Source organism: Varanus komodoensis, unplaced genomic scaffold, assembly GCF_004798865.1.
Source record: "Varanus komodoensis strain SLA01 unplaced genomic scaffold, ASM479886v1 scaffold3, whole genome shotgun sequence".
Lineage (NCBI taxonomy): Eukaryota > Metazoa > Chordata > Lepidosauria > Squamata > Varanidae > Varanus > Varanus komodoensis.
The window spans coordinates 54524252-54538120 of record NW_025335761.1 but is presented as its reverse complement, the minus strand read 5'-3'; the positions used below and the strand labels follow the sequence as shown (position 1 = coordinate 54538120).

Sequence of the window (13869 nt, the reverse complement as noted above, 5' to 3'; positions counted from 1 at the left end):
ATCATGTTCACTCTCAATGATTGACTTATAGATAAGTGCAACTAACCCCCCTTTGTTGAATTCTTCATTACAATACTCTTCTAGTTTTGTAAGTACTCTTACACCTGATGTATTATAAAAGTGAATTGTAAAGTTTTTTATTTGCATTACTTGCAACTGGTTAGTTCTTATTTGGACAGTTTTATTTTCTAATTGTTCTGTTGAACTTGATTTTCTGTTTATAAATAAGTCTCTAATCTTATAAATTCCAATTTCTTCCCATAACTCAAACTCTGCAAATTTCTCTTAACAGATAGATTTGGGATGATTCAAAAGGCATAATGGAGACAAAGGGAGAGCTAAAAAATCATATAATTATGCCATATTTGAATCAAGTGAGGATATGTTTTATTTCTTGAACATTTTCTGAAAAAAGAGTACAAAGTTAGTACCCTCTGATCCTTCTGACTGAGTCCAATCAGGGGCATTATGCATTTTATGTTTAACAGTGCTGTCTGAAAAGCTTTATCGTATTTTATTAAATTCAAAAGTACCAATCCACCTTTTGAAGCAATCTATATTTTACATTATTTATAAATCTTAAATCTTTTCTTATTCCCTCTTATAAAATGTTCCACAATTTTTTTGCCAAAACTTTATTTTTTATGATCTGGATACAAACAAATATTTTAAAACAAATATAAACATTTGAGTAATATACAAGCTTTTGCTATTGCAAGCCTGCTCAATATAGATAAAATTTAATTTGGCCCCTTATTTTTTTTCCTTTATGAAATTAAATATATTCTTATCGTTTGTATAAATTAATTGATTAGTATTTTTGTTATCCAAATCCTTAAATAGGTAAATCTATAGTAAAAAAAGGACTGAATCAGATATCTTTCTAATTTCTTTTTATTTATTTATTTGATTTTTATCTCACTTTTTTCTTATAACAAACTCAGAGTGGCTTTCATCATTCACCACCTCCTGCGCTCTCAGTCTTATCCCCACAACTACAACTCTGTGAGGTAGGTTGGGCTGAATCTGTGATCAGTCCTAAGTGATCCAGTTGGCTCCATGGCCAAACAGATTGCCTGAGTCCCAGTCCCACACTCTTAACCACTACACCACATTGGCCCTTGTTTTTCTTCTAATGGGATAATTATACACACAAATTTAGATTTTTCATAATTAATTTTAATCCCTTATAGCAATTAAAAATTTACAATATTTTTAAAAGTTCTGTACATTTAATTGGATTTTTAAGAAAAAGAAGCATATCTGCATACAAAATTTTATTTTGCTTATTTTTTTATCCTTATTTCAGCAATATTAATGTTTTCTCTCATAATTGTGGCAGTGGTCCTATGGTTAAGACAAATACAAATGGTGATAAAGGATCACCCTGCCCTGTATCTCTATGAAGTTCAAATTTTTCAGAATCCACATCATCAGTCATTACTATACCTTCATATACATATTTATAAGTGTAATAAATGTCTCACCCATATTCATTGGTATTCTTAAGTTCAAATATGTACTTCCGTTTGAAATGATCAAACATTTTGAGTGCATCAAGTAAAAGTACAGTGGTGCCTTGTGCTTCGAACTTTATTTGTTTCAGGAGGCCATTTGAACTCTAAATTCTTTGAAGTCCAATTCAGTTTTCCCTATTAGGAATAATGGAAAGTGAATCTTTTCCCAGATCCTAAATAATACCCATGTGGTAAACTTAAACAGCAAATATGGCCTCCTGAAATGAATTAAGTTCGAGGTTATATATGAGATGTGATAAAAAATACGGTGAATGTTTAAATTTATTTATTTATTTTCTCTCCCTCCCTCCCTCTCTCTCCCTCTCTCTCTCTCTCAAGATGAATCGATTCAAGTCAAGATGAATTGATTCAGGACAGTCAGGCTTTTTTTTTTTTTTTTAACTTGGGGCACAACCGGTGATATTTTTGCTGCTACCACATTTTTTTACTTCGCCCTCAATTCAAACTTAGAAGCATTGTTTCAATGGCAGAGCAATTTTACCTCAACTCTAACCTTTGAATGCTGGATCGTTCAAAGTCAGAGTCATTTGAACTATGAGAGACCACTGTATCATCATTTTTGTTTCTTCTACATATCACATCTGACATATGGTTTCCTGGCATAAACTCATTTTGATCTATATGTATATATTTTGTAATAAAAGTATTCAATCTTTTAAAAAATGATCTTGGTTTTGCAAGGTAATTTGTCAAAACATAGAAGGGAGTGTCCCATCATTTCTTTATTTTGGAATAGTTAATATTCTTGCTAATTTTCAAGGTGCAGGTACTTTATCTCTACTTAATGCTGAATTATACAGTTTAAAACAAGTGAAACAATTTCAACCACACATAACTTTAGAAATCAGCTGCAAAACTGTCAGACCCTGGAGTTTTTCCTTTTTTTTTTTTGAATTTTTAATAACCATTTCTATTTCAATTGATGTCATTGGGGAATTAAGATATTGTTTCTGTTCCTCTGAAATTGGAATAGATAATGAATTTTAAAAGTTGTTGATATGTGATTCTTTTTCAGGGTCTTGATATGGGAAAAGTGCCACCAACCATCTCCGGTGTAAGCAAGCAGTTGCCTCAAAACTATGGGACCTATCCAAGCTCCGTTCCTTTAGGAGCAGGCTCTACCAATTCTCTGGAAAGACGAAAAGATGGCAGCCTTCCAAGACCTGGCTCCACAGCAGCAAACCGGCAAAGACCTGTTCCATTGCCACCAGCAAGCAGCACTCATCAGCCTAGCTCTTCACAACAAATTCAGCAGAGAATATCTGTGCCTCCAAGTCCCACATACCAACCTTCTGGTACCCCATTATTTCCAGGTGGAGATGGCCGACCTGATCTTCCTTTAACTGTTGCCATCAGGCCTTTCTTAGCTGAAAAAGGCTCAAGGCCACAGTCACCTAGGAAAGGGCCTCAGACTGTGAACTCCAGTTCCATCTATTCAATGTACCTTCAGCAAGCAACACCACCAAAGAACTACCAACAGGCTGTGTACAATACTCTAAATAAGTCCGTTAAAGCAGGTAGAATAACTTGATACTATCTTTTCTGAAAATGTTTTAAGACTTGCTTATATAAGAGTTGAAATGAGTTTGATATAGACTGTTTCATGTAGTTGTGTTATTTCAAACTGTCAAAATGATCTTGGTCATCCTGCTGTGCTAGACATCTTCAGAAAATAACTGAGTAAATTACAAGTTTTCAGCATTGCATCCAATTGAGGGGGAGTATTAAGTTGAGTTGTGCATTGCTGTAAGACTCTTTGACCTGAAATGGTTGTGTCTCTTACTCCTCATCCCATCTTACTCCTTGGCCTGAATCTCATATGCTTATACACTGCTATCCCCATAGTTGTTGGGAATTGTTTATCTCTTTTATTTTTTTAATTTTGTAGTTTCCAAAGCTTGTATTGCTAAAGCAAGTTCTTTGTCGTGGCCTCTGTGCATCACACATATGGGTGCTGCGCCTGTGCAGTGCCTTTGGCTGGAAGATTGCAAGTCAATGGTTTTTTGGCTGGAAAAAGCTCCTCTCCCCCTCCCCCATAGCCTATAAAGAGTGGAGCATCTGCCATTTTGTTCAGTCTTTGCAACCGCTGTTCACTGTGCCTCATGCCGCTTTTGCTCTCGCTCTGACCGTTGCTCATCTAGCTTGTTCTTCTTCTTGATTGTTCTCTCCCAGTTGTTATAGCCCCAGTATTTCTTATAGTTCTTGTAGTTCTCTATCGTTCTACCTTCTTTCGATCTTCTATCAAAAAAAACCCAAAAAACAAAAATATATACTTACCCTCTGTGCTATCTCTTTTTTTCTCTTTCTTGCGATGGCGCAGCAAGCGGCTTTCCGCAAATGCGTGGAGTGCAGGTCTAAAATGTCTCTGACTGACCCGCATGACCTATGCCTCCTCTGCTTGGGGGAGGGGCATAGGACTGATAAATGCTCTCATTGTCTGACCTTCTCTAAGCAGCCCTGGAAAAACCATGAGAATCGTCTCCGGAGGCTCTTGTGGGACCGGGCTTTCATGCAGTCCGACCCACTCATTGCTGCTTCAAAGCCTGGCTCCGCTTCAGTAGCTCCACCCTCACGCCCTTCGGATGAAGCCGCGTCTGCCACAGTGGTTCCACCTGCTTCTCCCAAGAAAAAGCACAAGAAGCGCAAGCATGCTGAACCCAACAAATCGGCAGGACAAGGCTCCTAAACCTTCAAAAAAATTGAAGGATCCGGAGCGTCTTCGACACCGAGACTCGGATTCGACGGCCCCTTCGGTACTGGCGACACTTACCATAACGACTCCACCCGACCCGGTGCTTCAGGCAGCTATGAGGGTTACCCCTCGAGGGTCCCCTCAAAGTGTGGCTGACCTTCCTGCTGGGCCACTTCCACTCTACAAAGAGGCTCAATTTCTGATGGGGAAATTAAGGACTCCCCCTCTAGGGCTAGGTCGCCCACACCTATGCCCACAGCCACTCTGGAGGTGGATGTAGAGATGTCCCTGCCTAGGAGCCGGAGGAGTCGCTTCGTGGAGCAGCGCTCTGAGGGATGGCATTGCTCTTACTATCAGACCTGGGGCGATCCGCTCTCCGTCGGATACTATCCCGCTCCTAGGGGTCGGTCTTCGCCACTGTCCCACGACCAACTGCAGTCCTCGGGCCCGAGGCGTGCATCCCCGATACCTCCTCGGGATGGAAGTAGCTGCTCCTTCTCCCCAGCGGAGTCCTCATCATCGGCTCCACCGTATTATGGTGCTGACTCTGACAATTCGGAGGTCGATTCAACCTCCTCTGACGTCGCTGTGACCTCCCAGGGCATGTCTCCTTCGCGGAGCTGATGTCCCGGCTTGTCCAGTCCCTCGACATCGATGCTGTCCAGCGTCCGGGACCTACTACGGACAAGTTTTATGATGTTGTCCGCGGGGAACAGTCCACATCGATCATCCTGCCGCTGATCACCACCTTACGACAGGTGATGACGGAGCCCTGGGACTTGCCCTCTCACCCTCAACCCACATCTCAGAGGTACGAATCCATGTACCGGGTTCGGGAGGAGGATATCCCCTTCCTCCTCTGCCACCCCAAGCCGAACTCAGTCGTGGTGGAGTCCTCCCAGGGCAGAGAGGTGAGAGGTCACACTGCGCCAAGGGATAAGGAGGGACAAAAAATTGACTCCCTGGCCAGGCGAGTCTACGCTGCCTCAGGCCTGGGGCTGCGTATCTCCAACTACGAGGCAACGTTGGCAAGGTATCAATACTTCATAATGCAATGCCTCCACAAAGTCGCCTCGACCCTCCCGGACTACCAGGGCGACCTGGCCAAGGTCCTCATCAAGGAGGCGATGCAGGTTGTTGTCCAGCAGATGTCCACAGCCAGGCACCATGTGGACACAGACTCGAGGGCCTTGGTTGGTGCCGTTTCACTCCGGAGACACGCCTGGCTAAGAAATTGTAACTTCCCAGAGGAGACTAAACGTCAGATTGAGGAAATGCCCTTCGATGGGTCTGGGCTTTTCCACTTGCGCACCAACCACAAGTTAAAGAAACGACATGAATCCCGCATGACGGCACGCAGGATGGAGCTACAGACCCAAACCAGGCGTAAGTGGTCATGGACTTGTCCATCTTATAGGCAGTCCTACCAGCCTAGATAGCAGCCCCAGCACTGGCAGCAGCAGCAGCAACGGCAGCGCCGCTGTCCACAGCCCCAGCAACGCTATCAGCAGGGCCACCACCGTTTCGACAATAGGAGACAGCATTGACGGGACTGGCGAACCATTCCTCTGATCCCTTCCATACCCACCCCCCTCTCATCTGGGGATCAGCTGCGAAGCCGACTCCCCATTTGGGAGTCCATCACATCTGATTGGTGGGTATTGTCCATCATACAGCACGGCTATCAGATAGAATTCGACATCGTTCCTCCATCGAGTCCGATCCAGTTTACATCATGCTCGCCGGTACTACTCGATGAAATACAACAACTTCTTCGTAAAGGAGCAATTTGTCAAGTAACCCCACCTGATGGACTTCATGGATTCTATTCCAGATATTTTACAGTCCTGAAGCGGGATGGTGGTCTATGTCTGATTTTGGACTTACGTAATCTGAATCGGTTTATCGTGACAAAAAAGTTTCGAATGACCACCCTTCAAAATATTTTGCCGCTGCTAAGGAAAGAGGATTGGTTCGCCTCATTGGACTTGAAGGACACCTATTTCCACATTTCAATCCACCCGAGTTATAGGCGTTTCCTTCGTTTTGCTGTTGTACCCCATTTCTACGAATTTACAGTTTTACCTTTTGGACTGGCCACTGCTCCGAGAGTGTTCACCAAATGTATGGCCCCTGTCTGCGCTTTCCTACGCCTCCAAGGCATACAAATTTACCTGTATCTTGATGATTGGCTGCTAGTGTCCCAATCTAGGGAAGGACTCCTCGCATCCATCCGTACAACCTGTGCCTTGTTGGATGATCTGGGCCTACACATTAATACCGAGAAATCTTCTCTTCTTCTGATGCAAACACTTACCTTCATTGGAGCCCGCCTGGATTCGACGCTGGGGAAAGCCTTCCTTCCTCAGGACAGACAACCGATTCTTGCTCGCCACATTCATCGAATGCGACAAGAAGGGACAGTCCCGGCACAGTCCATTCAGAGGATCCTGGGACATATGGCTTCCTCGGTTGCTGTGGTGCCACACACCAGACTTCGACTCCGTCCATTACAACTCCTCTTCAACAAGATGTTCCACCCACAGAGAGATCCACCGTCGAAATTGATTTGAATTCCATCCTCGGTACTCCATTCTCTACTCTGGTGGTCGGTACCAGCTAATCTGACTGTTGGGGTTCTCTTCAGGCCCCGATGTCCTTCGATAACCCTCGGTACCGATGCATCTCTTCTGGGATGGGGAGCGATATGCTCCGGCCTATACACCCAAGGCACGTGGAATCGTCAAGAATCCACAAATCATAACAACTTCCTGGAGCTGCTGGGCCTACAATCTTTCGAGGATGTTCTCCAACATTGGGTCGTTCAGATAACTTCGGACAACATAGCCACCGTCTTCTATCTGAACAAACAAGGTGGAACAAAATCCCCAACTTTGGCCAGACTTTCAATGAAAATTTGGGACTGGTGCATTCCGAGAGACATTACGCTGATGGCAGTCCATCTGGCTGGTACGGACAATGTGCAAGCAGACCTCCTCAGCAGGCACATGTTCATCTCTCATGAATGGGAACTAGATCCTCGGACACGCGACCATCTCTTTCATCGCTGGGGTTCTCCGACGTGGACTTGTTCGCCACCCAACAGAACAAGGTGTGCGATGCTTACTGTTCAAGAGCGGGAATCGGGGACGGTTCCCTAGGGGATGCCTTCATGATTCCCTGGAACAACCTGATCTTCTATGCCTTCCTTCCAATCCCTCTAATGATAAGAGTGATAGCGAAGATAGTATACGATTGGGCCTCGGGGATACAAAATTGCCCCTTGGTGGCCACGCCAAGCTTGGTTTGCGACACTACTCGACATCTCTCGCGGGGAATACCTCCATCTACCACTGCTTCCATACCTCATAACCCAACAGGGCGGTACGCTTCGCCATCCAGATTTACTGTCATTGAACTTAACAGCGTGGCGAATCCAATAGCTACCATTGCGCCATCGGTATCGATGACAACTTCAAGTGGTTCGAATCCTGCTGTCGAATCCAGTGGGTTCGGCGTTTCCTCCTCATTTCTTCCTTCCGTACCATCGGATTCAAGGATTGATCCGTCAAATCCGTCAGCCTTTCATCCTGATATCCAACACATCCTTGATTCTGCTTTGAAGCCGTCCACACAGAAGTCCTACGCGGCTAAATGGAGATGATTTTCTACCTTTGCCGAGTCTCATTCATTCTCTCCATTTACATCATCGATACATCAAATCCTTCAGTTCCTATTAGAACTGCACCATTCTGGATAGAAACCGTCTTCAGTTAAAGTGTATACGGCAGCAATAGCCTACCATCGTGGCTTGGTTGACAGATCAACCATCTTCTCTCAACCTACTGTTAAGAGGTTTCTTAAAGGACTTCATAATCTTAATCCATCAATCAGGCCAGTAATGCCTACATGGAGTCTCTCTGTTGTTCTGCAAGCGCTTACGAGAGCTCCTTTCGAACCATTGGCAACAGTCGATTTGCGTCTGGTTCCATGGAAGACAGCATTTCTTGTTGCGGTTACTTCAGCCCAAAGGGCCAGTGAGCTCTGCGCTCTCCGCATAGATCCTCCTTACCTAAATTTTCACAGAGAAAAGGCTGTTTTGCGTCTCAATCCATCTTTTCTTCCTAAGGTGGCCACATCTTTTCATATGGGACAGGATATTATCTTGCCTGCCTTTTTTCCGTCGCCGTCAACTCCGTTAGAAAGATCATTGCACTCACTTGACGTTTGGCGCTGCTTAGCCTTCTACAGATCGAGGACTGAATCTATTCGACACTCAAATAGACTATTCGTTAAATATTCCACCAGAGATCAAGGCGATCCAGTCATTCCACAGAGACTTTCCAAGTGGATAGTCCATACTATCACTTTATCCTATCAACTGGCTAAGATTGAATTACCTACAGCTCCTCGAAGCCATTTGACTAGGGCTGTTGCTGCCTTATCTGCCTTTGCATCGGGGGTCCCGATTGATGATGTATGCTGAGCTGCTACTTGGGCGAACCCTTGCACTTTCGCCAGACATTATCGTCTAGATGTTCGGGCTCGGCAGGATTGCTCCTTTGGCAGAGCCATTCTTTCATCTATTCTTCATTGAGGACACCTCCCCTCCTCCTTTTATGTTAAGCTTGTTAATCTACCCATATGTGTGATGCACAGAGGCCACGACGAAGAAAAGCAGGTTGCTTACCTGTAACTGATGTTCTTCGAGTGGCCATCTGTGCAGTCACACAACCCACCCACCGGCCCCGCTCGGTGTCGGTGAGTGGACATATTCGTTGGTACCGAAGTTTTCTCTTTTTTCATGGTACCGATCTTTTTCCTATCTAGTAGTGGCAAATTTTTTCCACATTGGGGCATATGTTTGGTCGTCAAAGACTGAACAAAATGGCAGACGCTCCGCTCTTTATAGGCTATGGGGGAGCGGAGCTTTTTCCCGCCAAAAAACCGTTAGCTTGCAATCTTCCAGCTAAAGGTACTGCGCAGGCGCAGCACCCATATGTGTGACTGCACAGATGGCCACTCGAAGAACATCAGTTACAGGTAAGCAACCTGCTTTTCTGTGATTGAGGTTAGGGTTTCCCTTCCAAGGAAGTGAAATTTTGTCCTGCCTCTTCAAACTGGAGGAATTCACTCTTTGCTGTTCAGTACCCTCTGATGGCCAGAAAGACTCTTCCTGGCAAGTCCAGGTTTCCATTCCCACACATGGAAAATTGTTTATTTTTCTGGCCTGGTAATTCCTTCTCTCTCCCCCTTCCCTATATTTCCATTATTGTGGCATAGTTTTCTAAGAACCAAGGCTTCTTCAATTGTTTTCATGTCTATAATGTGGTCAGAACTGATGTAACTATCAAAATTACGCTAATTTCTAAAAATACTACTAGCTTTTCTAATTCATTCAAACACTATTAGTTACAAAATCATCAATTGTCATCAATTTTACATGCTTTTTAAAAGAAAGAGCATCATTAACATCAAGTTATTTTGTGTTACTTGAAAACGATTTCTTACTATAATATTTTTCCCCTCAGTTTATGGGAAACCTGTTGTACAGTCTGGTTCAACTTCTCCTTCACCATTGCCCTTCCTTCATGGACCCTTGCCTGCTAATGCATCACAGCCTCAGCCTCCAAGTGACTCTAGCGAGAAAGAACAAGAGCTGGAAAACACCGTGCCATCTGGTGATAACAGCAATGTAGAAAACATTCCACGTCCCCTCAGTCCCACCAAGCTCACGCCTATTGTCCATTCACCCCTTCGCTACCAAAGTGATGCTGATCTGGAGGCTCTTCGCAGGAAACTTGCCAATGCTCCTAGGCCCTTGAAGAAGCGAAGTTCCATCACTGAACCGGAAGGCCCCAGTGGACCAAACATTCAGAAATTACTGTACCAGCGCTTTAATACACTGGCAGGTGGAATAGAAGGTGCCCCTTTTTATCAACCGAGCAACTCACAAGACTTTATAGGCACCTTGGCAGATGTTGACAATGGGAACACCAACACCAACGGCAATATTGAGGAACCCATTTCTGTGCTCCCTACAGTTTCTGTTCCAGATGAGCCTTCCTCAGATGCCAATGATAATGAACTACCTTCTCCTGCAACTGAGGAGTTGATCAGTGTTGAAACCATAAATCAAACACCTGAGATGACTGAGGATGATAACAACAACAATCCTGCTGTAGTCCCTTCTGTTGAGCGGCCACCTAGTCCAACACCAGAGGGCAATTCCCCAGAAGAAGTTGAAATGCAGCTGCCACCTGCTCTTCCTCCTCCTCCTCCACTTCCTGCAGTAAGTTACTATGGCAAAACAAGTGCATTGGAATATATTTTAAAGTAATGCTTCTATGTAAATTCATGTGTGCCACACCATGGAATTTGTAAGCACATATCTAGGCTGTATTAAATGCATCCTACAACAAGAGCCCCCATTCCAGCTTGCTTTTTACTGTATTCTATTACTTTTTACTGTTTTTTTTAATTAGTAAAAAAATGCCAGTTTTATTTTAGACAGAAATTGCCAATAAATCTGAAATATTTTTTGAATGTAAGATGAATGTGTTACTTATGGCAGGTAAATAGTCCAGAAGTAAGATTAGGATGTGTTTCAATGTTTTACTCCTTTGGGATAGGCACACTTTAGTTCTATAGAATTTGTAACCCATGATACTGAAAGCCTTAACACCTTAAAAACTTATTATTGTTGGTTATGATGCACAATCAGCTTGTGCCTCAACCTAGTTTAGTCATATTGGCAGCTCTGACAAAAAGTTTGAGTTGGAAGATTACTGTCTAAGGTACAGATTAACTCAGTAGAGGTCCTTTCATCTTACATACACTAAATAAAAGGTAAGAGACCAAGTTGGGATGGTTTTCTTGTTACTTCATGTAGTTCAAGAAAATAATCAAACTTAATTAGCTTTGGAATAAATTTCACTTAAATGGACAGCAGCACAAAATTTTGTGGTATTGATACAGTTTGAAAATAACAATCATCTTGTTATTCAGACCAAAAGGACCAACTTGAAGAAACCCAATTCAGAGAGAACTGGTCACAGCTTGAGGGTCAAATTCAATCCATTGGCCCTGCTGTTGGATGCCTCGTTGGAAGGAGAGTTTGACCTGGTGCAAAGGATTATATACGAGGTAAACTTAGAAAGAGAATTTGATGGTCCTACAGTGTTTTAATGGTGGAAAATATTTCAGTTAATGCAATCAGCCCTTATTTTCCCTCATCTAGGTAGATGATCCTAGCAAACCTAATGATGAAGGAATCACGCCTCTCCACAATGCAGTGTGTGCTGGCCATCACCATATAGTTAAGTTCCTGTTAGATTTTGGTGTCAATGTGAATGCAGCAGACAGTGATGGATGGTAAGAGCTACCAAGCAAAGAATACTCTTTCACTAGATGCACAACAAAGCTTCTAACCAATTTACTTATGTAACTTGATAATTTGGCAAATACAGTCACATGCTTGGGTTCACTTATTTTTCTGTATCTGCATTTTTCAGGACTCCTTTGCATTGTGCTGCGTCTTGCAATAGTGTTCACCTCTGTAAGCTACTTGTTGAATCAGGAGCAGCAATTTTTGCTTCAACTATAAGTGACATAGAAACTGCAGCAGATAAATGTGAGGAAATGGAGGAAGGTTACATTCAGTGTTCCCAGTTCCTTTATGGTATGTTACAAGAGTGTTATCTATTAACTTGAAATTTCAGAATTTGATTTCAATCTCTCCTCCCTAATAAGGTTTAGGGTCTACAGCACTTAGTTCCTCTAAACACACATGAAGCACCCTAGCTATTTAGTTTTATTATGAAGATTATACCTTTTTGATTGACAGTTATCAAATGATCTCAGACAATGCAAAAATACACAGAAGCACTAGCCACAAGCATATTGGTAAAATAGCAAGCAACTTTGGATAATCTTGTAGGAACATTTGCTGTGGTTGTAGAGAGAGAAGGTAAGCACATGGAGGATATGCAAATTTGCAAAAAGTATTTGGTCCGTTTGCCACCCAAATCATAGAAAAATACCCCTAAAATGAGCATCTGTAACTATGGGTTGGTTGACTGAAATTTTCCATCCTTTGCTCATTATCTGAGCTACTGAAATGTATCCTATCTGCTCCAAATTTTTTGTTTGTTTTTAACTTTCAGCACTTAAGGCCTTGGGAAAGAAGGCTGTGTGCTTCTAGGAGAAGGCATTGTGTTTTTTGTATACAGAAGTGGCATGTCAGTGTTAGTGTGGGAGGATGTTAGACACATCTGCAAATTTCCACCAGTGCATTTCCTTAAGGTGCTTCTAGAGTTGCCTTTTGTTGGACTCTCCCTGCCTGAAGTACAGAATTTCACAAGATATTCTGATGTCACCATCTTCCATGTTAACCTTCTGGTTTTCCCACCATTTTCCTCCTCCCTCCAGCCTCCTTCCCAAACACGTGAGGAGGAATCTGAATGTTGTGCAGTGCTTTTTCATAGTGCTAGGAGCTGTTTGGAGATTTATACCTAACTGAGGTCTGGCCTTGTGGATCAGTTGTTTTCCATGCCATCATTGCTGGCACTCATTTTTAAACTTCTCTGTAGCAGAAACTGCTATGCCAAAGGAGAGTTTGCTGCTCATTTTACTGAAGTGGCTTCCCAAGATCTTTCCGGACAACAGGAACTGTAGAGATCAGTGCAGACGTGCACTTACTATTTTTGATCATGTTCCATCTTGTGCAGTGAAAATTAGTGCTTGTTCCATTATAAACTAGCATATTCATAGAATCAGGCCACCACATCCTGAGTGAGACTACAGAGGGGGTTCATTATGCCAATTTTTTTCTCATGGGGCATTTGTTTCTGTGTTCCTCAAACTTGTCTGTTTCATATTTGTGCTACTAAAACAGGAAACTCAGGACAGGTTTATACTTGGGCATAATGCATATCCTGGTGACATAATTTCCATTCCTTGAGGGGGAAGAAAACTATTCTTTCTGTTCCCCATGTCAGGCCCAGCAGTGGAATTCAAGAAGCAGGCACTTTGTTACAGGGGAAGCTGTACTGTCTCTATTGCATACAAGAGCAGCATTCATTTTCCAGTTGTTGGTTATGGTTTGTTCTTCTCATGTAAGCCCATTTGCTTCTTGGTAACAGGTGTACAGGAGAAGCTGGGAGTCATGAACAAAGGTGTAGTATATGCCCTGTGGGATTATGAAGCTCAGAACAATGATGAATTGTCGTTCCACGAAGGAGATGCAATTACCATTCTGAGACGCAAAGATGATAACGAGACAGACTGGTGGTGGGCTCGTCTCAGCGACAAGGAAGGCTATGTGCCTAAAAATCTCTTGGGGGTAAGTTTTGCAGGCATCTGACCTCGTGCAGGGACAGGCTGAATGTAATGCTTTGCAGAAATCATCAGAATCACTTGGAAGTGATGGAAAGGTGTTTATTTTGAAATAGGAAAAAACGCCGCTAGGGTTTAAGCCACATCAACAGGATTTGTTTTGCCCCACTTCCTAATACAGTGGTGCCTTGGCTCACGAACTTAATCCGTTCCAGAACTCTGGTCGTGACCCAAATTGGTCGTGAGCCAAGTTAAATTTCCCCATAAGTTTCAATGTAAGTAAGGTTAAACCATTCTGTAACC

The 13869-nt window shown here is 43.1% G+C and overlaps 1 protein-coding gene across 8 annotated transcripts in view; it reads left to right on the top strand.

Annotated features, from left to right (window-relative positions):
* Positions 1–13869, top strand: part of PPP1R13B (protein phosphatase 1 regulatory subunit 13B) — an 84798-nt gene that overhangs the window by 67819 nt on the left and 3110 nt on the right. For all 8 annotated transcript variants that reach the window (XM_044436989.1, XM_044436990.1, XM_044436994.1 and 5 more), the window contains 6 exons: positions 2554–3055; positions 9762–10522; positions 11239–11376; positions 11471–11604; positions 11745–11911; positions 13374–13573. In XM_044436989.1, the coding sequence (XP_044292924.1) occupies positions 2554–3055; positions 9762–10522; positions 11239–11376; positions 11471–11604; positions 11745–11911; positions 13374–13573 (1902 nt within the window). The remainder of the gene's footprint in view (positions 1–2553; positions 3056–9761; positions 10523–11238; positions 11377–11470; positions 11605–11744; positions 11912–13373; positions 13574–13869) is intronic.